Source organism: Chironomus tepperi, unplaced genomic scaffold (assembly GCF_022539635.2).
Source record: "Chironomus tepperi strain 1889 unplaced genomic scaffold, CSIRO-AGI_Ctep_v1 contig_293, whole genome shotgun sequence".
NCBI lineage: Eukaryota > Metazoa > Arthropoda > Insecta > Diptera > Chironomidae > Chironomus > Chironomus tepperi.
In genome coordinates, this window is record NW_027226415.1 from 126,691 (window position 1) to 152,774 (window position 26,084).

General features: G+C 32.5%; 5 protein-coding genes across 7 annotated transcripts; 3 read left to right on the top strand and 2 right to left on the bottom strand.

Moving 5' to 3' along the window:
- Positions 1-487: 487 nt before the first annotated feature.
- LOC139092107 (collagen alpha-1(II) chain-like) lies at positions 488-14,741 on the bottom strand. 2 transcript variants are annotated; one of them, XM_070642394.1, is made up of 80 exons: positions 14,707-14,741; positions 13,921-14,220; positions 11,189-11,571; positions 11,093-11,130; positions 10,893-11,032; positions 10,793-10,819; positions 10,632-10,658; positions 10,539-10,575; positions 10,453-10,479; positions 10,345-10,398; positions 10,265-10,282; positions 10,182-10,207; positions 9,941-10,003; positions 9,855-9,872; positions 9,767-9,793; positions 9,678-9,703; positions 9,569-9,622; positions 9,438-9,475; positions 9,362-9,378; positions 9,221-9,309; positions 9,126-9,153; positions 9,006-9,059; positions 8,863-8,942; positions 8,542-8,642; positions 8,451-8,476; positions 8,347-8,393; positions 8,256-8,288; positions 8,061-8,187; positions 7,981-7,997; positions 7,876-7,921; positions 7,779-7,818; positions 7,699-7,712; positions 7,613-7,638; positions 7,406-7,456; positions 7,326-7,339; positions 7,242-7,267; positions 7,125-7,181; positions 7,026-7,066; positions 6,934-6,960; positions 6,830-6,870; positions 6,731-6,765; positions 6,624-6,664; positions 6,529-6,565; positions 6,293-6,319; positions 6,207-6,233; positions 6,053-6,132; positions 5,952-5,988; positions 5,857-5,891; positions 5,756-5,781; positions 4,390-4,409; positions 4,316-4,328; positions 4,222-4,262; positions 4,138-4,154; positions 4,040-4,076; positions 3,921-3,983; positions 3,839-3,864; positions 3,698-3,770; positions 3,600-3,634; positions 3,500-3,536; positions 3,386-3,439; positions 3,278-3,330; positions 3,194-3,221; positions 3,117-3,133; positions 3,027-3,054; positions 2,934-2,969; positions 2,792-2,880; positions 2,709-2,737; positions 2,546-2,643; positions 2,454-2,479; positions 2,312-2,393; positions 2,223-2,239; positions 2,077-2,167; positions 1,961-2,014; positions 1,880-1,896; positions 1,779-1,823; positions 1,697-1,724; positions 1,598-1,624; positions 1,512-1,539; positions 1,442-1,450; positions 488-1,384 (listed from the first exon to the last, which is right to left on the bottom strand). In XM_070642394.1, exons 2-80 carry the CDS (start codon positions 14,159-14,161, stop codon positions 574-576), a joined length of 4,620 nt encoding a protein of 1,539 aa, XP_070498495.1. In that variant the 5' UTR covers positions 14,162-14,220; positions 14,707-14,741; the 3' UTR covers positions 488-573. The 2 variants fall into 2 exon arrangements, with proteins under 2 accessions (XP_070498495.1, XP_070498496.1); XM_070642395.1 differs by lacking the exon at positions 1,442-1,450.
- A 1,173-nt stretch (positions 14,742-15,914) lies between these two features.
- LOC139092104 (uncharacterized) lies at positions 15,915-17,917 on the top strand. The gene is made up of 6 exons (XM_070642390.1): positions 15,915-16,028; positions 16,108-16,282; positions 16,343-16,427; positions 16,485-16,662; positions 16,724-17,814; positions 17,870-17,917. Exons 2-6 carry the CDS (start codon positions 16,164-16,166, stop codon positions 17,915-17,917), a joined length of 1,521 nt encoding a protein of 506 aa, XP_070498491.1. The 5' UTR covers positions 15,915-16,028; positions 16,108-16,163.
- Positions 17,903-20,021, top strand: LOC139092094 (zinc finger protein ZFAT-like). The gene is made up of 2 exons (XM_070642380.1): positions 17,903-19,554; positions 19,615-20,021. The coding sequence occupies exons 1-2, from the start codon at positions 17,953-17,955 to the stop codon at positions 19,996-19,998; spliced, it is 1,986 nt and encodes a 661-aa protein (XP_070498481.1). The 5' UTR covers positions 17,903-17,952; the 3' UTR covers positions 19,999-20,021.
- Positions 20,022-20,419: 398 nt separating this feature from the next.
- On the bottom strand, positions 20,420-24,225 carry LOC139092095 (nuclear valosin-containing protein-like). Of its 2 annotated transcripts, none has more exons than XM_070642382.1 (7): positions 24,088-24,225; positions 23,844-23,967; positions 23,691-23,779; positions 21,764-23,576; positions 21,555-21,643; positions 20,945-21,490; positions 20,420-20,853 (listed from the first exon to the last, which is right to left on the bottom strand). In XM_070642382.1, the coding sequence occupies exons 1-7, from the start codon at positions 24,148-24,150 to the stop codon at positions 20,806-20,808; spliced, it is 2,772 nt and encodes a 923-aa protein (XP_070498483.1). In that variant the 5' UTR covers positions 24,151-24,225; the 3' UTR covers positions 20,420-20,805. The 2 variants fall into 2 exon arrangements, with proteins under 2 accessions (XP_070498483.1, XP_070498482.1); XM_070642381.1 differs by having other exon boundaries at positions 21,764-23,630.
- Positions 24,226-24,590: 365 nt separating this feature from the next.
- On the top strand, positions 24,591-26,052 carry LOC139092087 (three-prime repair exonuclease 1-like). Its single transcript, XM_070642369.1, has one exon. The coding sequence runs from the start codon at positions 24,836-24,838 to the stop codon at positions 25,907-25,909; it is 1,074 nt and encodes a 357-aa protein (XP_070498470.1). The 5' UTR covers positions 24,591-24,835; the 3' UTR covers positions 25,910-26,052.
- Positions 26,053-26,084: the final 32 nt, after the last annotated feature.

The window sequence follows — 26,084 nt, forward strand, 5'->3', positions numbered from 1 at the left end:
TTTATTTGTAGCTTATGTTAAAATTGATCACACTTTAGAATACGTTTCCAACAGTTTCTAGTCTAACGGTTTTTTAAAATTCAAATTCCTCTCTTGGATGTCTATGAGAAAATGACTTTTGAAAACATATCATGATTGAAATCTCTTAAATTACATTAAGTAATACTTAAATCAATTAATTATATTATTACTTAATGTACAATGAACTATATTTATGCATTTTAAACATCATAAATGACTTATTTAGGCATATAAAAAATATACATCATTGATAATGGATTTTTTTCTCATTTAAAACTTTCATAAATTAATTAAAGCATAACTAAGCAATTTTATGATTCACAAATGCTTGAATATTGTATTGTCATCGAGAATACACATCCATAAAAAATTTCAGCTCGATTGGAGCGGTAGAAGTGGTCGAAAATTCAATCGCAAGATTTGACCAAGACAGAAAGACAGAAAGACAGACAGATAAGAAAGCAAGTTAAGAAAAACGAGGTAATAAAAAGACTTTTACTTTATTTAATAAATCTGTCAGTAAAAACACAAAAAAATATTCAAATAATTAAACTAAGAGAAACAGACAGGATTAATTTCAAGCCAGAACTTTTGATTGGCATTGCCGAAATCTCTTACAGCAACATCAACTAAAGGTAATCTCAATGGCTTATCAGTTGTATAAGTAATAACAGTCTGTGCCCATTCATCTTTACGATCTTCACATCCATCCTCAGTTACATCATAACGAAGTCTTTGAGGTCCTTTTGGTGTTAATTCGTTGTCATTCCATGTCATAAGCTTAACACCACGTCGGTGATTATTCTTGATTTTGTCAAAGTATCCAATTGTGTTCTTACAATGGAATGTGATGTTCTGTGTGGCTTGTGTTGACAATAATTGCAAGAATCCTAATTGATTGCTGTCAGCTTTGTAATTCATTTTCATTCCATTCTCAAGTTCACTCAACCAAATTTCTGGTTCCTTTCCTGTATAACTAATTTCATTAGACTTCATTGGTGATGGAATTACACATGTTGCACGTTTTTTAATGTCACAATAGACATAAATTGCATCTCTTGGATCACCATCATTTGGATCAATCCAGTAATTGCCATTTTCAAAGTCAGGGTATGCAACAGCTAAATCTCTGCACGTCTTTGCTGGGAATTGTTTCTCACCATTTGGTTTCTTGAACTTTTCAAATCGAGTCTTAAGATTTTCATAAGCTTTAAGTACAATAGCTCGTTTCTCATCATCTGTCAACTGCTTCAATGGATCGTCATTCGGATCAGGTCCCTTTTGATTGCTAGCTCCATGTCCAAGTAAAGCAGCCAAAGCTGCAGCATCATATCCAAGAGATTCAGCTTGTGGACCAGGTGGACTGAATGATAATTGTTATCATATTGTGCTTGTATGGATTAAAACATTTAATTCTTACCCGGGTGGACTAGGAAATAAAAAGCAAAAATTAGTTTGAGGAATAAGGATTAAAGTATTTTAATAATTACCCAAGATCTCCCCTAACACCAGGTTTTCCTAATGAATAATTCAAATTATAGCATCTAAATAAATAAGAATATTTGAATTATCATACCTTGATCTCCAGGAGGTCCTCTCGGTCCTTTTTTTGGGTTTTTACAAAAATTTATCGAATTTTAGCTTTGATTTTTTATTTAATTTCTTTCAAACTTACCAACTCCTCCAGTCAAACCTTGTGGACCCTAAAATTATTTTCATAAATTACCCGAAAAAGCAATGAGTTTTTTGTAGCTTACCTGATTTCCGTCTCTTCCAGGAGGACCTCTTGGACCAGGCTCACCCTAAATATGGAATTTGATTATTTTAATTCACTAAATTAATTCTGATTTTAACTTACAGGTGGACCTACTGGGCCTGTTTAAGAAAAAGAAATATATTTTATTGGCAATTCTCAATGAAAATTTTTTAAAATACTTACCAGGATTTCCAAGATTACCCTTCTCTCCAGGGAGTCCAGGACTTCCGGTCATACCTAGTTATTATTAAAATTAACATAATTTCTAAGGCTAATTAATTAGATAGTCAAAATTGTACCTTGAAGACCAACTAAACCACGATGACCCTTTGCTCCCTTTTGACCAGAATCTCCACGATCTCCTTTAGAACCTTCAAGACCAGGCGGACCCTAAAGAACCAATTTCTTTACTAAAACTGGCAATATAAAATAAAATTTCACTTACCGATTTTCCTCTTGGACCTTAATTTTGATTTAAATTATAAAATCATTAAATAAATCTTTTATTTTTGTACAGAAGTAATTTCAACTTACCGATTGGGCCGTCAATACCCTGTTGACCTTGTTCTCCTCTTTGACCTCTCTCTCCTGTTGGTCCCATTGGACCTGGAGGACCCTATAATATTCAAATTGTTAGTAAGAAATATTTTTATAAAAGCAAGATTTAATTAATTACATTTGGACCAGGCAAACCAGGTGGACCTAAATCATAAAGAGAGATGAACATTAATTTTCACTAGATTTCGGGATTTTTACAAAATATTTTACCAGGATTTCCTGCAGATCCAGGGGCACCAATTGGACCTTTGTCTCCTACGCGACCTTGAAGACCAGGTGCTCCGGGTTTTCCTGGTGGACCATCATGTCTGGAAAATTAATAAAATTAAAGGAGTTAAAAAATTTTTTAATTTTTTACATTTATAAAACATACCCAGGTGGTCCTTGATTTCCCATTGGACCCTAATTATAAAAAATTTAGATTAATCGTCAATTTATTTTATTACTTTGACTAACTTGTTCTCCTGTTGGTCCTTGAGATCCTTGTGGACCCTCTTTTCCATCTCGACCAGGTTGCCCAATATCACCAGGTGCTCCTCTTGCTCCTGTAAAGTTTTCAATTTAAATGGATGCATCTTTTTACAAAGTAATTACATACCCTTTTGTCCAGCAGCTCCGACAGGACCAGGTAAACCTTTAATATAGAAAAATTGTCAATAATCATATCAGGTATAGACTAGAATATAATTACCTGGCAATCCACGATCACCTGCTTGACCCTTAAATATAACATCAAGAATGTTAATCATTACCTCTGTTGAAGAAATGTCAAAAAACTTACAGGTGGACCAGATGGACCTAAAAAATTAAATCAACTTGATTAAAATTAAAATTGCTGACTGAAAAAGTTTCACTTACCAAGAGGTCCTTGTTGACCTTCACTTCCCTATAATTCAAGAAAAATATAACTTCATATTTTCATAATAAAATTAAATATTTTACTGAATCTCCTTTCTCGCCAGGTGGACCCGGTTGACCGGGGTTACCCATTGGACCTAAAATTATTCATACATTATTATTGGTTTATGACCAATTTTGTAAGTCATTTACCTTGCATTCCCATTCTTCCAGTTTCACCAGCTTGACCCTTTGGACCAGGTGTACCTGTTTAACAATTAATGGACATGAAATTAAAATTAACAGGAATTTATTTTTAGTTCTTACCAGGTATTCCTTGTAATCCTTGAGCTCCTGCTTGTCCCTTTAAATTAGAATTATTATTTTTAATGCATTACCACTTCATGACTAGATTTAAATTTCTTACAGGCTGACCAGGCTCTCCAGGTCTTCCAGGTGGACCTACGAATTAAAATACAAATTACCATCATCAATTCAAAATCTTAAATTGACCAAAATTATTACCCATCATTCCAACCTCTCCTCTAGCTCCAATATCACCTCTTTGACCTTTTTGACCAGTTAAACCAGTTGGACCCTTAAATTAATTTAATAATTTCAAAATCAGATATATATCGATAACTTAAATCCACTAAGGAAACTCACTGCAGGACCAACTTCACCCTGGATACCTAAACAGAGAATAATATTATTAAAATATATGCATTTAAATCATTATTTATCTTACCTTGAGCTCCAGCAACACCTTGTTCACCCTTCATTCCTAATGGTCCACGTTCTCCTTTGGTTCCTGTAATAAATTATTCAATGTAGGAGCTAGAAACAAATTTTGAGTTGTAAACTTACCTGGCAAACCCATTGCACCTTGTGGTCCAGGGAATCCCTTAATAGAAAAATTAAATTATTAGCTATCATTAAGGATATTTCTCTAATTTGTTATTTACTTGCAAACCCTGTGGACCTAAAAATAAATAAAGTGAAAATTGTTAGTAAATTTGTAAAAGCTTTCATTGCTAGTTTTAAATTACCAGGTGGTCCAGGCAATCCAACGCTTCCAACAGCACCAGTTCTAATTTTGGCAAAATTAGTAAATGTTGCATCTAATATCAATGTTCAACTTACTCTCCAGGGGGTCCTATAAATAATAAAAATATTTTTCAATCAAGGAAAATCAAAAATTTCAGCATTTATCTTACCTTTCTCTCCTGATTCACCTCTGAAAGGAAAAAAAATACAATCATTAGTTACATATCAAGTACTTTTAAGTGCTCAACAGTCCATAGAGTATATTTTCACACAACATCAGCTTCAACATCTCAACGTTCAACAACAATTCATTTAATCACTAAACAGCCTACAAGAAGCTCTCATCAAGATGACAAGTGGAAATACAAGAAAGAAAGCAAGAGAAATAAAGAGAAATTGTTATCCAATCGAGAGAGTATCGCTGATCATAAATTTGATAGTCTTTGCATTAACTATGTTTAGTCAGTGTTCAGTTGTCGTTCAGTCGAGTTGTGGAGAAATTCAAGTAAATGAGTAACATTAAATTTGCATAAAAATTATTTACATCGTTTTAAATTTAATACTAAGTGAATCATATGCAGATCGTTAAATGTTAAAAAGTGAAAGTTACAGCAAAGATACAAAATAAATCAACATGAGAGATATTTGTGTAATTTTTCTATTTGCTCTTTTAATCAACGTTATCAGTGCCGCACATGTCCAAATTGATAGAAGTAATTTGAACATAACAAGCAGTGAAGACAGTGGCAATTACGATACTTTGAAAGAGAGTTTGAATGCAATTGAGATAGAATTTATCAAGAATTTAACATCAATATTAAAAGAGAGTGAAGGCCGTGGCAAGAAAGATCGAAAGAAAGTTATAAAAGAAATGATGAAGAAGCCACAAATTCCACCGGTTACTGGAGATCCAGTTGAAGCTGTGACATCAAGAATTCCATGTGAATGTAAAACTGGAATCTGCAGTTGTTGTGTAGGTGGATTTTTCTTCAACAATAAAGGATGCATGAAGGTTAAATACATCCCAGAAGACTTTGCATTTGAACTTAAAATGATGTTTAATGAACGGACACTTTACAAAAATGTAGTAAGTGGAAAAAATCCACGACCAATTTGCATCACACCACCTAGATTTGGTGAATTGATTGAAATGTGTGCAAAGTTCCACGACATTTATTTTGTTGGTAGAAATGTCCATATGTGCTTAGATGTTAATGTTAGCTTTGGTGATTATGATCTGGTCGATAGACAATTCAATTGCATGAAATTTGGATCAGATGGAGTTGGACTTGTATCACCTGAAGAAGGTGGTGGACATCCAGGCTATCCGGCAGTAATTAAACCTGGAACGGATGCTGAAATTGATGCTGGTGGAGTAGACGATATTGAGGAATATGACGAGATTGTCGGATAAAATTATTTTATGACTGCTCATTGCAGTTTTTTGTCAATGTTCATTGCTGCCGATTACTTTTTATCGAAGTGCAATAAAATATTTATTTATGTATTTAATTCCGAATAAAGTAATGAAATTACCTTTCACCAGCTTCGCCCGGTGGACCCTTTAAAATAAGAAATTTTTAATGAGTTGTTCACGAATTAAAGTGAAATTTCAGACAAATGATATAATGACTTACTGGTGGCCCCATTAAACCTTGTACACCTCTGTCACCTGCAAATAATAATTCGATGTAATATGATGACTAGATTTAAAATTGTAATATTTAATTACCAATTCTTCCTGGTGGTCCCTCTGGTCCAATCAATCCCTATAATTCGTTTAAATTTTAAAATTGAAAGACTAATTAAAATATAATAAATTCAAAGCCTTACTGTGGCACCTCGTTCTCCCTTTTCTCCTGATATACCTTGAGGACCTCTCATACCTGGTATTCCAACCATTCCAGGAGGACCTAATTTCATAAAATACATAAATTTAGTAATTTTCAAGTTAATTATTTAAACACAAACTAATTAAATTTTTTACCTTGATGCCCCTTTTCACCTCGTGGACCTTTAAATAATTTAGAAAATTAGCAATTTATCACTTGATGATTTAACATTAAAGCTTACCAGATGGTCCAGGATTTCCGTCAGGTCCTAAAATATTAATTAATGTATATTATTTTAGTTTATCAATTATTTTATATGAGAATGTGTGACGAACAGAATTGTGTTCATATCAGTGGTGAGCAGCATGTATGCCGTCAATTTTTCGAAGCTTAATACCAAGTTAATACTAACTTAATTCTTGGTATGCCAAGAAAAATAAAATATTGCCCACCACTAGATTATATTCTCAAATTTACCTTGTGTTCCAACTTCTCCCTTTTGTCCTTGAATACCCTAGAAATAAAAATATATGAATCATGTAAACTAAATAGCAAAGTAACAAAATACTTACGGGAATACCGATTGGTCCTCTTTCACCAGGAAAACCTCTTTCTATAAAATTCGTGAGTTTGCATTTAGTTTTTATTCCTCATTTTTTTATATGTATTCATAACTTACCTCCTCTATTTCCAGCTGGACCTGTCATTCCAGGGCTATAAGAATGGCGACATTTAGTTATATTGACTGAAAAAGAATCAACATTTTGTTGAATATTACCTTCCGGGAGGTCCTTGTGCTCCATCTTTTCCAGGTTGACCCTAAAAATTTTCAATTTTTACATAATTAATTTTTATTCAACCTGAAATCGAACTTGGACTTACTGGTTGTCCTGGTGCACCTGGCAATCCCTTGAAAATTTAAATGAAATTATGACAATTTAAGCCAAATAAATAAAAAAAATTCGACAATTTACTTGGAAGCCAGTTGTTCCCTGTGGACCGGGATTACCGCGTTCTAAAAATGATAAATAATATTTGGATATCTGATTTTTGTATTTTGTTGCAGTCCATACCTCCTTGTGGTCCTTGTGGCCCTTGAGGTCCAGGAACTCCATCTTTTCCAGGTGGACCTAAAAAATTTTGTTTTAAATTATAGGATAATTAATCAAATAAATTAATTGATATCTAACCTAAATCTCCTCTTGGTCCTTGTGGGCTAAAATATGAATGCATTTTAAAAATATTTTACTAAAACTTCCAGCAATTAAACATACCCTGTTGGACCCGGCTGAAAGATGTAAGGCATAATTAATATAATTTTGAACAAATGCTTTTCCATTTAATGATTTTTTACCTCTCCATCTTTTCCTGATTCACCAGTCAAACCTTTATCTCCTTGTAATCCCTAATTAAAAATTTAATGAATTTTTAAAATCTTCCAAAATATTAAATTGTAGAGATCGAAGTCGACTTGAATTTCAAATGAAGTCGAGTCGACTCAAGTCGATTTTTCCATACAAAATCTGAGTCGATTTCGAACTCTATTAAATTCATTAATTACCATTGGACCAGGTAAACCTTGTAGACCTATTTAGAAAATATTTGTAAGTTATTTTGACAACTAAGTATTAAAATAGTCTAAATTACCTTGAGGACCAGGTCTATAATTGAAAATAAATAAAATTAATCGTAAATAAATTTCTAATTTTAATTATTTTAATACTTACTCTCCCTGTTTTCCGTCACTTCCAGGCACTCCTCTTTCGCCTTTTAGTTAGATTTATTATAAAAATATATTTCATGAAAATTAATAAAGCATCTCACCCTGTGTTCCTGGTTTTCCGGGAATTCCCGATTTTCCTGGCAAACCCTTTTAATTAAAATTGTTAATTTGATTAAGCCATAACCAATTTACTTTAAATTTCTCACTCTTAATCCTTGGATACCTGTTTAAAAAAAATTAAATAAATAAAAAATACCAAAAATTCGTCCATAATGTACTCAATTACCCTGAATTCCAGGTGCGCCAATGTCTCCAACACTTCCTTTTGGTCCTCTTTCACCAGGATTTCCACGGTCTCCAGTATTTCCTTTAGGACCCATAGCTCCATCGGGACCAGGCAAACCAGCTGCACCCTAGAATATTAACAATCAGAAAAAATTAAATTTGCTTTTGAATAAAGAATTTTTATGAGGCAACTCACCATTGGACCTCTTTCTCCTTGTGGACCACGTTCCTGAAAATAAATTGCAGTGCTAAATTATTTTTTATGGTTCAGAAAATGCAAATCTTACTCCTGTAGGTCCCCTCATTCCTCTTTTACCACGTTTTCCCTCGGGTCCTGAAATTAAATCAATTAAATTTATTTTACAACAAAACAAATGTTTTTCATCCTTACCAACTGCTCCAGCAAGTCCTCTTGGTCTAAATAAACCAAATTTAAAAATATATTATTTTTCTGATGTTTGAAATGTTTAGCAGAGACTTACCCTGGTGCACCCATATCTCCCTTTAAACCGCTATCTCCTTTAATTCCTCTTTCACCAGGAGTTCCTTGTGATCCTTTAATACCAGGCTCACCAGTGCTTCCCTGTAATTATTAAACAAATAAAAATGAAACTGATGTCGAAATTGAGAATATTTCCAAATTGACAAAAAGCATGTTTCGAGTATATTTGTTCAATAATTAAGATTTCGAATCCAGATAAAAGCGAAATTTTCTAACTTTACATCCACGAGAGCATACTCAATAAAAACTCTAACATGTTCTCAATGTGCTTTATGTCTATTAGGGTATACTAAGTTCTTACTTCCAATCCTTGTGGTCCTCTAGGTCCAGGAAATCCGATTGGTCCGGCTGGTCCCATTGAACCAGTTGCTCCCTTTTCACCTTTTTATTCATCAAAAATATTTATTAATACTCTAAAATGATCATACTAATTTATGACTTTACCTGGAATACCATCTCTACCGGGAATTCCAGAAGGTCCAGTTTCACCAGTGTGTCCTATAAATAGACAAATTCGTTGGAAATGAAGTATGATTAAATATTTTTTTCATGTTTTTTACATACCAGGCTTTCCTGCTTCTCCTCGAGGTCCCTGAATTTCGAAAATAAAAATCATATAGATGAATATTCTACGAGTGATTATTTTATAAATATCATACTTGAGGACCAGTGCTTCCTTTTGGTCCAATAGGACCAGCATCTCCCTTGTTTCCAGCGCTACCGGGAAATCCGGGTGGACCAGATTTTCCTAAAGATTTTTTAATGATAATCAGTAGATTTATTGATGTAAAGTAGTTTACCAGTTGCTCCGACAGGTCTGAAAATTAAATTATTTTATTGCAATTTTCAACTTTTTCATTTGATATATCAACTCACCCTGGTGGTCCTTGAGCTCCATCGTTTCCTCTTACTCCCTATAAAATTTTAATTCAGAATTAGTGGAACTGAAGTCAATTAACGTCATTTACGACAGACTTGTCGTTTTTAAATTAGAATTTTTTACTTACAGGTGGTCCGACACTTCCTTCTCTACCTCGTTCACCTCTTGGGCCGGCTGGACCCTGAAAATATAAATTAAAATAAGACAAATTTTAAAATTTATTCAATTTTACTTACTGGTGTACCCGGTGTGCCAGGTGGACCTAATAATAAAATTTAGAAAATATAAGTAAAATTGTTATCTTTGATAATTTTAAAAAACTTACCAAAATTTCCTTGAATTCCCTTTTCACCTATTATTTATTATAAAATTTAATGCAATTAGTGTTCAAATTTCAATACAAACTATCATACCCTGAGCTCCAGGTTCTCCTGTAAATTTAAAAGAAAATATCAAATTAAAATTATATAAAAATCTAAATTTTAATTCAATCTCATACCCTTTGAGCCATCAGATCCAGTAAATCCTCGATGTCCTTTTACGCCAGGAACTCCAGGCATACCTTTTGTCAAATAAAAAAGATTTACATGAGTAAATTAAAGCTTTTAATAGAGCTCCATGTCGACTAGTATTTTGTATGTAAAAGTCGATTTCATAGAAAATTCAAGCTGACTTCAAGCTCTAGTTCTTGAATTTTATTTCAAATTATATGAATTCACATCAGAAGAATTTTAAATTACCTGGAAGTCCTCTTGGTCCAGGCGGGCTTTAGGAATTCAAATTATTAATTTATTATCCATGTCAAAAACTTAAGGATATTTACCCAGCAATACCCGGTGGTCTGTGAAGATAAATTTAAATTAAGTTTAAAAAAATTAATTTTTGACTTAGCATTCTGCTTACCCAGTTTCTCCATCTTCACCATTTTGTCCATCTTTGCCAGGTGGCCCAGGAGGTCTATAGATTAGTAATTAATAAATCATATTTAATTCAATATAATCCACAACTTACCCCATAACACCTTGTAATCCGGGAGGACTGAAATTATTCAAACAATTTTTAAGATTTTATTGCATCATTTTAATCAAACAACTTACCCTGGTGGTCCTGAATCTCCTGTTTCACCTCTTACACCTATCACAAAACTCATTGAAAATATTGTTCAATTAATCAGAAATAATCAATCTTACCTTGATGACCTTGAGGACCGTTTGGACCTGAAACATTAAATATTAAATTTTATTAATCATAAAAAAATGTTTAATTCCTTAAGAGGCAAAGAGTATGCTTTTATATTATAGAAAGACTAAAAGCAGTTTCTTTGCCTGTTAGGGATTATGCTTATGCATACCTGGAGGACCGGGAGGTCCACGCTGACCTATGAATATAAAATAAAATAATTCATTAACAATCTACAGCAATTGAAATAAAATTTATATTTTTAAACTTACCAACAGGACCAACAGCTGCTTGCATATATTGGAAATTTTCTGGTAAGAAGGCTGGTCCACTTGGACCTTTGTCTGAGCCTCCCAATTGTTCTGCTAATTGTTGAGTATAGAAACTTAAATCTGGTGGTGGACCCGGTGGGCTAAAATTCAATTAATGATTATTTTAAATGATACTGATAATATAAATTGCATTGACATACCCAGGCAAACCAGGAATTCCATTATTACCGGGGATACCCTTTAAATTGTAAAATAAAGTATATTATAAGTTATTAAAAATTTAAAAGTAATCATACTGGTTCTCCTCTATCACCACGATCTCCTCTTTCACCAGGTGGACCAATTTCACCAATAGGACCAGGAACAAATGGAATAGTCACTGGCAATGGAGTTGTGGTTGTTGTTGTTGTAGCTTCCGTTGTTGTTGTAGGTCGTTGAGTTGGTCTTGGAGTTGTCGTTGGTGGTGGACAATTGTCATCATTACATTTAATTTCTGTATCAATGCAAATACAGACTGAACAGTCATTCAATCCCATTCTAAATTCTTCACCCTCACGATACCACTTGTCTTGAAAGTGACATGAGAATGGTGCGACTATAGGTTGTGGAACTTCATCTGGTGGTTGTTGAAAAACTGTTGTATTTTCGACTTGTTCTTCTTCTGGTCGTCCATTTCGGGCTATAAAATTGTTATGAATGAAATCAGTTAAGTCAATGGCATTAAGTAAGATAAGAACAAGTGTTAAGTGATTTTAAAAATTAATCACGAGATTATTTTTTGTAGGTCAATGTTATGAATTCCTATAGACTGGCACGCGACATGCAATTGATAAGATTGTTTTGTTTATATAGGTCAGTAGTGTTAAGTAGTCGGCTTATCAGCAGTAATAAAATTTTAATTTATTTCATAATTGAGGCGCCAGTTCAATGAACCAAACTACGTTTAAATTTTCTCACGAGAATATTTTTGTTTAAATGGCTAATTAAGAGTAAATTAGAGCAAATTCACTCAAACTAAATAAAAATATGAGATTTTTGTGTTAATCTGTTTAAGTTCGATTTTCTTTCTCTATCAAGTTGAAACTTTTGCAATTTTTGAGAGTCAAATTTATTTTTTTGAGCTAAGTTGAGAAAGTCTCAAATCTCTTCAAATTCATGCACTCAAGGAAAAAATTTGAAAACATTATTTAGATTTAGATTTTAATAAGTATTTTAACTGCTTCGTCTATTCTTGCGGAAAGCTTAGAACAGGACAAAAATAATTCATAGAGAAAACCCTAAAAAACTCTTAGAATCAGTGTTGTCCAAATTTTTTGAGCAACTGTAATTGCACATCATTTACCAACAAAAATATATTACGGCACACCATAAAAATGAAATATGCTCAAAATGAGATCCTAGTGATTCTATTGTTAATCTAAAATACTAAAAATTTAGCTTGAAATCTTTTGACGCTTTAATTGAGCTATAATTTTCAAAAAATAACCAATTATTTAAGATTCTAAGGCTTCACGTCACACCTAATCTTGTTTTGCGACACATCATTGTGCAGCAGCACACAGTTTGGACTTCACTGTTTTAGATAATTAATAGAATTTAAGTAAAAATTTAATGTCCCAAAAATCTGCACCAAACCTAGATTTACCGTTGCTCATCATACTTTTGTCCAGACTAGCGCCATTTCATTTCGAAAGGATTCGACATTGATTTCGAAGGATTCGAAATTGTATTCGAAAATTTAAAAAATATTTTACCGTTACTGTCACTGTAAACAACGAAATTTTTTTTACAAAAATTATCAATTTTTCTCGTGAAATTCGATGAAATTAAGACTCGAGTGATCATTAATATCATTGCTTATTTGAAAGAAAACAGTTACATGCATCAGAATTTAAATAAATATTGATTTTTTGTTTGTAACGTATTTTTTGATTTTAAAAAATTTAAACGGTCATTTATTTTTTGAAAAGATAGTTTTTATCCCAGTTTTTTCATTCAAATAACAACGGTCAATATTTGAAATGGCGATAGCCTGCTTTTGTCAACAATTTTTAACCATATGGAATGAGTGAGGATACGCAGGCATATCTTGGTAAAACTAAGTATGTTTTTAAAACAGCAAAAAGCTCAAACGTTTAGGTATCTGTCAAATAACTTCGATTACCTTTAATCTTATTCAGATTACAGAAAGATTTGAGCTTCTCAAATGACATTAGTAACTTTAGAATGTTGTTAATTAAGCCATACAAATGAAAAAGGCTAACCTTAGGTACAAATAAAGGATGCATCTAATTAACATTACTAGATAGTTTTGATTATAAGTTAAAAAGCAAGCGTTATTATGAATAAATAATTTTTTTGATTTTTGTATAAAATAATTAAACGCGACTATGCAGTAAAGAACATGTAATAAGCAATATTGTTGTCAAAGTATTAACTAATATCAGCAGCAGTATTGATGAATGGCCGAGTTAGTAATGGTCTTGGGGCATGATTGGCAAGTGTCAAACTACAAATCTGTCCTTTTAGTACATTTTCTTTATACTCATATGAATTGTTACATTGAATCCTGATTTGACTTTAAAAACTCCGATTGTACATAAGTATTAAATATATAGAATTAATTAATTAAGGGGTTTTAATAAGCCTTTGGTACTGAATAGTGCTGAATTACAAATACATTAATACCGTAATTGAAGTTCATAATTAAATGCTATGGAAAAGTAGATAGATTATTTCAAGAGTATGAAACCATTTAAATAATAGTTTTGTATTCTTTTGTCAATTTGATTTCAAAACAATTCCGCAGAATTTTCAAAATAACTCTTGAGATATCTTCTAAAAATTTTGCTGATAAGCATAAGAAATTCGCAAAAAAAGTGTATAAAACAATGTTAGTCAATCTAATTTTTGATAACCTCATCGAACATTTTAGACTGATGAGTTCAGTGCGTACAATGATAAGGCAACAATGTTTTTGCTTTCAGTTTCATTTTTACTTCCTCAATATGAACTAAATTCTCCCTACCTTCTGTATTCTCATTCTCATCATATTCATTATAATCATCATAAGTTTCAGGATATGTGTAATCGGTAATAGGTTGTTGTGCTTGAGGTTTTTCCGATGCAGCTGCATCTGACTGCACATTTTTTACAACTTTTGATTTCTTAGATTTTTTCTTTTTCTTATTATTTTCGGCAGCATCGCCCAAACTGACGAGAATCAGTGCGATGCATGCTATCACAAATAATTTCTTATTAATTTTCATTATTAACTATCTAATATATGTTCATGTTTCACAATTTATTGAGATTCTCTATAAAATCACTGAAATTAAAAATAGAATCATTTAGACACACAAAAATCAAGCACTTAAATGTTGATAATGTCACACAAATTTCATATAGAATATATTATTTTAATTCAAAAAATATTAAAAATATTTGATAATGTGAATTGAAATTTCATTTTTATTATTTTCGGGGTTCCGCATTTGTGTGACACACATATTAGTGGCATTTAGCCGGTGATGATAGTGGAGTTAGTGATAACGTCATTAATGTCAGATTTTTACTCTCCCAAAAATTGAGAGAAAAATCTCTTTTTGAGAGAATTTCTCATAAAATGAGAGAAAGGACATTTAAGGACCTTCCAAGGACATTCCCGAATCCTGTGAGAGAGTAAAATATCCTTACAGGAAAAGCTAATCCAGGACACTTTTCCTGAAGGTCCTTTTTCTCTCGCAGGACCTTTCCTCTCGCGCACTAACACCACTATATCACTGCACTGTCACCACTACTACTTATCACTTACCCGACTTTACCGCTTGAAATCGCGACCACCGACTGAAAATTTTTGGTACTTTTTGGCCTCTTTTATAGCTGTCTAAGCTCGTTCTTATCAATTTTTATTCAAAAATTCTATGTCTATTCATGATAAGATGAAAGTTGCACGGGATTAATCTTTAATTCGGTGATTAGAGCATTATTGTTGTGGATTATATTCTTAATTATTTAATAAACAATGTATAATTGTTGGATAAAATTTTTATCTTTTTTGATTTAATTCTTTAGTGACATAGGCGAGGTCTATAAGAATCCTTGGTACATAAATAGTGTTATTTTTAAGAAAAAAGATAGTGGTCTAAGCTGAGTTCCCAATTGGCTATGTTTGGCTATCATTATCATCTGCAATTGGCAACCACCGGCAGGGAAGCTTTTGCCGATGGTAGGTATCACTCGTCGTCGTTAACTGTCGATGATATTTGATATTTGGTGTACTTTTGCCAATTACCGTTGTCCATTTGTCAATTCTGGTCTCAAGTCCATATCCGCACAGAATCAATTTATATCTTTTCTTGTTAATTAGATAGAATTTGCTGTAGAATCAAGTAAGATTGACTTCAATAAAGAATTCCTCTCCTTTTAACTAGACGTATTTTCATTTCTTAAAAGAAAGTCATGCGTTTCTGTGCTTGGAACATTGCGAAAAGATCTTATTCTTAAGGTTAGATCATAAATTATGTTCGCTTTTTCGAGAGCAAAGGCTGCAAAGTTCGAACATGCTTCGGATTTTGTATGAAAAAGCGGTTTCTAGCTCTGATTAACAGAAACTTCTTCAAACCCTTTACATTGCGACAGCTTTTTTTTATGAATTTTATTACGTTATAACTATTTTTTATAAAGTAATACTGGCCGCCCTTAGAACTTACTGTTTTAAAACGAACAGATTTCTAATAAATTTCTTTATTAAGTAAATAAGCGTTTAAAAGAAAAAAATAAACATTTATTTCATCTATAGAACATAAATATCCTCTTATTTACATCATCTAAGGTCATACAATTTATTTTTATCCAATAACATTTGTTATTAATGTTATGTTTTGAATAACATTCATGAATACCAATTATAACATCTGTTTCACGATGAAAAGCAAAAAGATAACAAAGCTCACATCGAAAAGTTTCAAATGTTCCTTTCGAATACAACTTTCGAAATGCCACTGAATATTTTTTTGTCCATTTGGAAACATTTTGAGTCTTCAGAAAAAAGTTTGTTTTAAAAGTTTTGACGTAAATACGAAATTATTATTCATTCTAATTGAATTAATTGCATCATTAAATATTGTAGAAGAGGTAATAATTGAAGAACAATCAAATTAATATTGATAAATAGATATTTGAGTGAAATATTAAAATTCTTTGAATATTTCAGTCCATTTGGATTACAGCAGTGCTTTAAAAGGAAAACTCATCATTATTTCTCGTAAAATGAATCACGATCATCTAAAACAACACTTGCCATTCATTGTAGAAATGATAGAAAGTGTTAAAACAGTAGAATTTAGACATAAATGGCAAATTATGAAGGAATTAATTGAAAGCAATAAGTATGAATGAAATGTTTACATTTTTTTTTTCTCCCGCTTACGAATTTGTTTTCTTTCTAGACTCACGGTAAAGCAAATTGAAACGATTGAAATAAACATTAAAAAGGCTAAGGAATTAAAGGAGCAATATAAGAAGACAATCGTGGTAAGATAACTAATATTTTAATTAGTAACTGTGTATTAATTATACTTAATTATTTAGTATACAAGCTTGCCTAATATTGACAAAAGTAATGTCATTGAAACAACAAAAACAGAAAATCTTGCTGTTGAGACAGTTCCAAAAACTGAAAATGCTGCTATTAAGGCAGAAATTAATGACTTGAAAGTCAAAAAACAAATGAAGGAATTAAGGAGATTGCATGAAAACATTGTAAAAGGTTGGCTTTTAACAATTTACAAATTGAATAATTCTTAATAAATTTTTCTTATGTTCTCAAGATGAAATACCACTTCCATCAAAAAGGAGATCTGCGCTGAAGAGATCTTATCGTGATTCACTTGAAATGTTGTTGGATAAAAGTGACGATTTTCTAAATTTGAAGAAAAAGAAGTCTGAATCTGACAATGAAAAGAAAACTTCAAAAGATGATTCTATTGGAACGCAGGAAGATGCAAAATCAAGTTCAATTATTGTACGAAAGAGTTTAGAAGCTCCAAAAAATTCCAAAGTTGCAACTGGAAATCGCAGATCATTAGGAAATGCAAGAAAAATAAAAAATACTTTAAAATTGACTGAAAATGATGAGAAGATTGCAGAAGCTAGCGAACTAATAGAAACTTTAGTTCCGACAATAAATTCGGTTGCAAAAATTGCGAATAAGTCTCTTGAGCTAATTGAAGTAAAAAGCAAGTCAATAGAAATTTCAAAGCCATCTCCAGAAAAACGTAAAGTAAAAGAGGTTGCAGAACATGTTAAACAAAATCGCAAATCTATCGATATTAAAAAACCAGTGACGGCAAAGGCTCCAACCTTTATTGAAGAAAAAATTATAACATTAAAACCTAAGAGATCTATCGAATCTGTGGAACATAAACAGAATGAACCTAAATCAGTTGGAGCTACAAAATCTGCTCCTTTAATTATTGAAGCAAAAGTAAATAAAGCTTCTCAAGAAACTAACAAGCAAATTCAACTATCAAAGTCATCTCCAGAAATACCTAAATCATTGGATGCTTCAAATATTGTTAAAAAAAAACCAAAAGTTACTAAATTTTTAACAGAACTACCCAAACTTATACAGCAAGTTCCAAAACAAAATGATCCTCCAAAGCTTGTCCAAAAAGAGGATCAATCAAATAATTTGGAAATCAAAAAATCATCTATGGATAAACTTCGCAAAAAGATCCAGAAACATCAAAAGAAAGAAGTTTTGAAAAAGAAAAGCAGAGCAACATTACTTACTAAAGGTGCTTCAATTAAGAAAAATAGCAAGGTTGATGACGATGAATGGGAGGATTTGGATGAATCTGAGTTTGATGAAAAAATGGATTCAGCTTGTGAAGAAGAAATTTTGCAAATTGACGAGAATGTTGACAAAAAGAAAGATATCTCTGCAAAAATGGAATCTGTTTCCATTAAAAAAGATGAAGTCCATTCTACAGTTAAAGAAGAAGATCAGAAACCAGCAATAAAGCAACATCCTATAATAATCAAAAAAGTTCAAAATATGTCATATATTGCTTGCAAAACAGGTTTCATTTTCAAATGCTTAGTTCAAAACTGTAAGTTCCAAACCATGGATAATCCTGCTTTCGTTGACCACATTGAAAATGAGCATCTAGCAGTAAAATGGTTGGGACACTGTGTCATTTGTAATAGTAATGTTGACTCAACTCGTTCAATAATTTTTGAGTTGATGCACATGAGAGAAAATCACGTGCTAAAAGAAGATTCAAATGCTGATGATTTACCTGATATAACAGAATATTCGGAACCTGAGGTTATAAAAAAGATGGAAGTTGAAAACGAAAATTCAAAACTTGCAAAATCCGAAAATGTAACTAAGAAAAATGCAAACAAAGAAGCAAACAGCTCTATTGAGAAATTGGCTCTGGTTGGGAAGAAAATAGACATTGGTAAAATTAAATTGATTCCATATAAAGGAACTCCATTATCGCCAAAATCACCTGAAATAGAGATTAAGAAACCCAGCAGTCTTGCAGATTCAAATAAACCTGCTGTTTCTCAGCAAGATACTTCGACAGATAAAAAAGACGTTCAATCAGACACTAACAAATCAATTAACACTGTAAGCAAAAAGCCAGGCATAAAGCAACAAGAAATTTCTGTAAATACTCCTGATGGTAAACAAAAGATTATTAAGCATATAATTGTCAAGCCACCACAAGATAAAGAATCCAGTCCACTTGTTGTCAAATTAAAACAACCAAATGGATCTGCCCAAAAGTTACAGCCAGCTAGTGCAAAACCACAAACTCCCAATGCAGAGCAGAAATTAATAATTCAAAGGCAAAAATCTACAGATAGTCAAAAAGATATGAGTAGTGCTGATTTGCTTCGTCCATGGTTGAAACGAAAAGTCAAGAAATACTTAATGCCTACTACAAGGTTCCTTAATAATGTAGGTGCTATCATTTCAACATACAAGTGCATGTCATCAAAATGCTCATTTTACACTTCTGATCGGGATATTTTTAATGCTCACTTGAGATTCCATGAGACTCATCAGACAGGTGATCGTGACTACCTGAATTGCTCTTATTGCGACTTTCTTATCTTTAATGAAAAAGATCAAGTTACTGCACTAGTTGATCATATTGACAGTGAACACTGTTTTGATAAATATCAATGCAAATACTGCTTTTATCGCAGCTGTGTAAGTCTTAATGTCATTAATCATCAACGTATTTATCATGCAATGAAACCAAAATCAGTTTACGAGCTATCATGCGATAAAAATCGAGATTATGAACAGGAATTGGCAACAGTTAAGAAATCACGATTAAAATGCGTTCCACCATTAAGCTGCGTCAAATGCAATGCCAAATTTTATCTATTCCCGAAATTGTCAGCACATATGCAAACTCATGGACCGAACATAAAAACAAAATGCACAAAATGTTCAAAAGTTTCTGATTTAAGCAATATCCACACTCATTTTATCAACTGTCATAATCTAGGACTCTATCAATGTGTATTTTGTGTCTTTGGATCTAATAATTTTGACAACATTATTAATCATATTGGGAATTGCCATCCATCAAAGCCACCGATTTATTGTGAGAGATCTAATGATAAAGCTGATGAGGTAAGTAACTTAAGACGATTTGTGACTTAATTAACTCAATATTTGATTCTCTTTTCTCAGGTCAATCCAGCATCAATCGAGTCGACATGCTTAAAATTCCTAACTCAACAAGTTGATCACAGAATCATTGAAACACCAAAAATCAATCCAGACATATTAAAAAATGAAAAGAACGTTGGTGACTTAGGTGGCAACTTTAAAGTCTATCCATCGACAAAAACCAAAACTCCATCACCGAACAAAGATCCACAGCCAGTAAAAAAAGCTTCAGAAGCAAAATTAGGTTCAGCACTGAAAAAAGTTGAATCAAAAATGGCAAGTGCAACAGAACTTGTAAAGGAAATTGAAACGATCAAAAAGAAGTCACAAAAAGCTGAAGGAATCAGTAACGAAAAGACCACAGGTCTTCAAATTAAGAGCGTATTTTCACTGAATAAATTTTAAATAAAATTGCTTTAAATAAGATTGAAAATAAAGGATAGTCTAACTATAAGCCTTACTTACTAACTGGAACCATGCTCCAACTTGGATCCTAGGTTGCTTTGAAAGGCCTTCCGTTTGACTCTATTGCTGGTCGAATCTCAAAGCTTGTACAAATTCTCAGTTTTGACATCTAACTGACATTCCTTCATTACCGTCCTACGCCATGTTGCTCTTGGAGCACCATGACGATTTTTCCCTTTTGGATTCCAACCAAGAGCAGTTTAGCAAGCTTCTGTCACACCCCAGCTACAACACTATTCCGTGAAATAAGCCTTGCTGGACAGTAATTCCTTTTTGTTATTAAAATAACTTAATTAAATCATAAGAATCACTCACATTATCCGACGATCTTGAACCGAATCCCACAAAACGAATCTTGAACTTTATGTTTGCATCTTCTTAATCTTGAGATTTCTCTTTATTATCATTCTTAATCTTGTTCCTTAATTATATCTTTTTTATAATCAGTATAAACAGTGAAAAACATAATCATTCTATTGTAATTAAAATAATGGAAAGGAATTTAAACTAAGTATGTGTATGCATCTTGCTCTATACCATGTTTCATCATTTTTTTGTATAGTGATATTTAAAAATTAATTATTTTTTTGTGTACTTTCGTTATCAGTATTATAATTATTTGGAAATCAACATATATTTAATTTGTCCTTAAAAAGTAAAAGATGGCTTCATTCCTGCTCATCCTAAATTCACATCATCTCTGTATGATTGTTATTATTGATTTAATAGTTAGTTTTTGTTATGGTTTTACGATATTCCATATTTTTCCTTGAGTTTTTCATAGTTTTTACGTTCCTGTAAGATTAAAAATAATTTGGAATTAATTTAACGGTGTTTTAAAATTTAAAATATAACGGATTTGAAAAATTCAAATTCGAATACTTACATGTTCATTAACAGAAGGCTTTAATTTCTTCAGAGCATCGACAAAATGACGATTATGGACTTTTATATCTTTTATACTTCCATTAGCATCAATTGATTCTTGCAGTGTTTGCAATGATGCCTGTCGAATAAGTCCATCGAGATCAGCTCCAGTAAATCCTTCAGTCATGCATGAAATGTTAACAAGATCAACATCGTCAGCTAATGGTGGCTTAACTCTTGTTAAAGCTTTAAGAATATCAATACGATCTTCTGTTTCTGGCAATCCAACATAGAGAATTTTATCTAAACGTCCAGGACGTAAAACAGCTGGATCAATAATATCTGGACGATTTGTTGCTGCCATTAAAAATACACCTTTACGGTCTTCAACTCCGTCCATTTCTGTTAAAAGTTGATTAACAACTCGTTGACTTGAATTATTATCGCCTGAATCTGATCGTTTAGGGCAGAGTGAATCAAATTCATCGAAGAATATTACACATGGTGCTGAATTTCTAGCTCGATGGAAACATTGACGCACTGCACGTTCACTCTCACCAACATACTGTAAGATGAATTGAGAAATTATAGCTTAATGTTGTTTTAATTAAATATATTCAATAATTTACCATATTCAACAATTCTGGTCCTTTTACTGAGATAAAGTTAATGCCAGCCTCATTGGCAACAGCCTTTGCGAGGAGTGTCTTACCGCAACCTACGAAAAACAAAAAACAAAATTTATAACATTTCAACGACTTTTTTAAATTCAAATTTCGAACATAATTCAAAATAAAATTTAACGACTTTTTGATGACATAAAAGTTAATTAACATACCTGGAGGTCCACAGAGCAAAACACCTGATGGCGATTCAAGTCCTAATTGTTGTAATTTTTCAGGGAATTTTACCGGTGCCAGGATAGCAAGTTGAAGTTCACTACGAATGTCTTTTAAGGAACCAATGTTATCCCATGTAACATCAGGAACTGTGATAAAGCCTTCTCGTTTAGCTGAAGGTTGGACATGCTTAAGTGCATCAAGAAAATCATCACGTGAAATTGCAAGCTTTTCAAGATCTTCATCACTAATTGGTTGAACATCATTTTGTAGCCATTTAATCATATGATCGAGTGTGAATTCAGGCATAATAAATGGAACTTCCTCTGTCGATGTTGGTGCTGTTTCCATTTTCTCTGTTTCTGTTGGTTTTTCGTCAGTGCTAACTGAAGATTCGACTGTTTCCATAGTTTCAGTCGGAACATCTTCTGAAGTTGATTCTGGCAGGTTTGATTCTGTTTCTTTTGGCGGTTCCTCTGCTGGTTTATCTTCTGTTGACTTTTCCTCATCTTTCTTTGCCTCATTAGTATCGTCTGCCTTATTCTCATCACTTGGTGTTTTCTCCTCAGTCTTATCGACCTCATTATCAACTTCCATTAATAAATCATCGTCAAGATTTACAATCGGTTCCACTACAAGTTCCTCAGTTTCTTTTTCTGCTTCCTTTTTATTGGCTATTTCATCCAATAATATTTGTTCCTCACGTTTTGTAATTGCTCGTTTAATGGCAGTTGATGCAGCTCGTGTTGCTAATGCTAATAAATCAGCTCCAACATATCCCGGCGTTAAAAGTGCAATTTCATCATAATCAAATGGACGTTCCAATTTTAAGCTTCCTGATATGACTTTTAATATTTCACTGCGTGCCTTACGATCTGGAATGCCTAACGAAACCTCATGATCAAAGCGTCCAACTCGTCTTAATGCTGGATCTAATGAATCTGGACGATTTGTAGCTCCAATAACAAGAACTTGATCACCAAATTTCAATTTTGATAAATTGTCAAGCGATGAAATTAGCTGTGCAACAATTCGTCGTTCCATGTCTTTTTGAGCATTTTGACGATTTGAAGAAATTGCATCAATTTCATCGATAAAGAGGACGCAGGGTGCAAATGAAGCAGCTTGTTCGAAAATTTCACGAATTCTTTCTTCCGATTCACCTGAAACGCCAGCAATTAATTCAGTGGCTGGAACTTCGACAAATAGAACATCAAGTTGACCAGCAATTGCATGTGCTAGCAATGTTTTGCCACTTCCTGGCGGTCCATGTAGTAAGAAACCTCGCGGCGGTGGCAATCCAATATGTCGATACATTTCTGGATGTTTAATGTGCATTACTAATTCACAAAGTTCCTTCAATGCTTTATCCATTCCGCCAATATTGTCAAATGTCACTAAGGATTTTTTGGCAAAAACTTCCTTTCTGAATTTCTTTGGTTTTGGTCCTGAAGATTGTTGTGATGGCAAACTTTGTTGTGTTGTTGGAGCCTGTTGTGTTGTTGATTGTTGTACTGGTGTTGTTGACGAGGATGGTGTTGCTGTTTGCTTCTCTAATTCTTCAATTGCATTAAGACGACGCTTTTTTTGTGATGCAGGACCTGGACGTGATGTTGATTTAATTATATTTTGTAATTCTTCAGTCGATGATGCAGTCTTTGAGCCATTTGCTGCTATTCTAGTTACTGTTACTTTATCAACATTTGATCCTGATGATTTTTGTTTGCTATTTTCACCATCTTCCTCGTCACTGCTTATATCGATACTTATTGGCTTTGGATCTGATGATGTCACAACTGGATTATTTGTCTTCTTCATGTAAAGTGAATTTAATGCATTATTCAAATGATTTCCATTATTAGCGTCCTATTAAAATGCAAACGAATGCATTAATTTGATAATAAATTTATTTATGTCTCAACTTACATCCATTACTTCTAAATCTGATCCCATATCGTCAACATCAGATCCAGGATTGCTATCAAGTCCATATGAATGTAAAACTGTCTTATATGCTGTAAATATAGTTTATTAGTGTTGATTTATGATGTTTATTATAGACGCTAATAGTTTACTTACCATGTTCTACCATTATTCGAAATGGAATCATTTTACGTCTCGAATATTCCTGATATCGATTCATTAATGACTGTGTCATTTCTTCAACATCAACGTATGTCTTGTGAACATTTTCCTCTAAATACTGTAAACGGAAAATGGAGGATTTTAAAAATCGATAATTGAAAAATTTATTTAACCTCGAATTGATTTCTATGAAGAATCGGAAAACTTAAAATTTCACTATTAATTCACTTTTATCTACCTGTTTTACACGTGGAATCAAGTTCGGGTCACTTGATGGTGACTTTCTATTACTTAAACTCATTTTATATGTCCTCTTGCTTCTAAATTTAATTAATAATTGATATTGAGAAAATTTGTTTTTCGCAAAATTCTTATAAACAACAGTATTTAAAACTTTATTGGCGGTTACTGAATGCTTGGCTGATTTTTACATGACAAAGTTTGTTTAAATTTATTCACACCTGCTCCTTTGCTGTATACTTTATTTAAGGTTTCATAAGGTGGAACAAAGTGTTTTATTATTAAGCAAGTTTCAAATTTGTTACTAACGATTTTTGAAAATTCAAATTTTAAGTTCAAAATTATTTAAGTTGAGTTCAAAAATTTAAATAATGTCCGTTATTTAAAAGTACATGCTGCCCAACAAAAATTTAATTAATCTACACTTTCTCTGTGTGAATATGGACTTTAATGCTGTTTACCTACCACTGTTTTATAGCAACAAATTACTAACAATCTGAATAATAACAAACGCAATATTTGATAACAAAGAGAACAAAATAATTTTAAATGTAATTTTAAGCATATTATGTAGATTAAGACATTTGTGATATGTCAAACATACAACATTCGAACAAATAAGATCAAAGTAAACTATGAAAACCATTCCGTTTTAATAAATATACAATTTTTATATATTTCACAATTTTGCAATGTAATGCATATAAAGTGACAATTTAGAGTACTTAAAGTTATAAAGTCTTAAGATGCAGAACGAACAAGTCACATCCACAGCATCGTCTTTCAAAACATTCGCATTTATTGATCTCGAAACGACCGGATTGCCATCAATTGAATACAACCGAACAAAAATCACACAAATAAGCATCACAGCATGTTCAGTAGAGCATATAATGGAATTAAAGGACAAGGAAGCCATTCCAAGAGTTCTTCATAAGCTGTCATTATGTCTCAATCCTCGAAAATTGATTAAACTGGATTGTACGGAAATTACTGGATTATCGAATGAGCTATTGCAGAACGAAAAGAAGTTTGACGAAAATACAGTGGATCTTGTTAATAATTTCCTCGCACATCTCCAACAGCCAGTTTGTTTAGTTGCACACAATGGAAATAAATTTGATTATCCAATTCTCAAAAGTCACTGTAAGTTACTTAACAAGCCGTTGCATGAATCACTTATTTGCTGTGATTCACTAATTATATTCAGGAAGATTGATGAAATTTACGAACAAAATTCAAGAACTTTAATTAATGGATATAAAATGACATCATGGGAACGGATCCAAACGCAACAAGTTTTAATGATGGATGCCGAAATCCTGGAAGTCGAGAATTTATTAAAGAATTATGATTCGGATGAGAATTTATTGACAATAACTCAGTTAGAGACGGAATTCATTAGAAATGTCCCTCAAGATGTCAAATCTGAGCCTGATGATGACATCCAAGCAAGGCAACGTCAAAACGAGACAACACCTACTAAGCCTGTAAAGGTTGAGGAGAAAAATGCACCATCAAAACATCCAGGATCAAGTGCCAACAAAAAACGTCCATCAAGTGCAGCACGTCGTGAACTTTTTCCAGGAACAAGTGAACAGCCGAAAACTTCCCCGAAAAATGGCAAAAAGATCTTCCCAAAAGGATATTACACACTTCGTAAAATTTACAAGCGATTTTTTGGTGTACATCCAGAAAACAGTCATGATTCAGAAGCAGATGTCATTGCACTTCTAAAGTGTGTTTGTGCCTGTAAAAAAGAATTTTTGGATGTAGCCATAAAAACCGCATGCAATTTTAGTGATATCAAGGACCTATAAATAGCATTATGACAAATTCTTTATCTCTCGATGCATGCCTGTACTGGTTATGCAATGTATTTTTAATCACATGTACTCATCTATTTTTACACGAAATTAACGAACAAATGATAATAAACTTTTATATTTTTATAACAACTTAACCGCCTTTTTGAATTTATCTAACGACTTTTCT

Excerpts from the sequence above, each read along its gene's own strand:
- LOC139092094 (XM_070642380.1), top strand. The coding sequence starts at position 17,953 with ATGTCATATATTGCTTGCAAAACAGGTTTCATTTTCAAATGCTTAGTT. Across the intron at positions 19,555-19,614 it reads CTAATGATAAAGCTGATGAG|GTCAATCCAGCATCAATCGA; the intron begins GTAAGTAACTTA and ends CTCTTTTCTCAG.
- LOC139092087 (XM_070642369.1), top strand. The coding sequence starts at position 24,836 with ATGCAGAACGAACAAGTCACATCCACAGCATCGTCTTTCAAAACATTC.
- LOC139092095 (XM_070642381.1), bottom strand. The coding sequence starts at position 24,150 with ATGAGTTTAAGTAATAGAAAGTCACCATCAAGTGACCCGAACTTGATT. Across the intron at positions 23,631-23,690 it reads CAGATTTAGAAGTAATGGAT|GACGCTAATAATGGAAATCA; the intron begins GTAAGTTGAGAC and ends GCATTTTAATAG. Across the intron at positions 21,491-21,554 it reads GACCAGAATTGTTGAATATG|TATGTTGGTGAGAGTGAACG; the intron begins GTAAATTATTGA and ends TTCATCTTACAG.
- LOC139092104 (XM_070642390.1), top strand. The coding sequence starts at position 16,164 with ATGAATCACGATCATCTAAAACAACACTTGCCATTCATTGTAGAAATG. Across the intron at positions 16,663-16,723 it reads GCATGAAAACATTGTAAAAG|ATGAAATACCACTTCCATCA; the intron begins GTTGGCTTTTAA and ends TATGTTCTCAAG. Across the intron at positions 17,815-17,869 it reads TTTTGCAAATTGACGAGAAT|ATGAAGTCCATTCTACAGTT; the intron begins GTTGACAAAAAG and ends CCATTAAAAAAG.
- LOC139092107 (XM_070642394.1), bottom strand. The coding sequence starts at position 14,161 with ATGAAAATTAATAAGAAATTATTTGTGATAGCATGCATCGCACTGATT. Across the intron at positions 7,457-7,612 it reads AAGGTTTACCTGGTCCAATG|GGATTACAAGGAGATAAAGG; the intron begins GTAATTAATGAA and ends ATTTTTAATTAG. Across the intron at positions 3,331-3,385 it reads TGGAAGAATGGGAATGCAAG|GTCCAATGGGTAACCCCGGT; the intron begins GTAAATGACTTA and ends GAATAATTTTAG.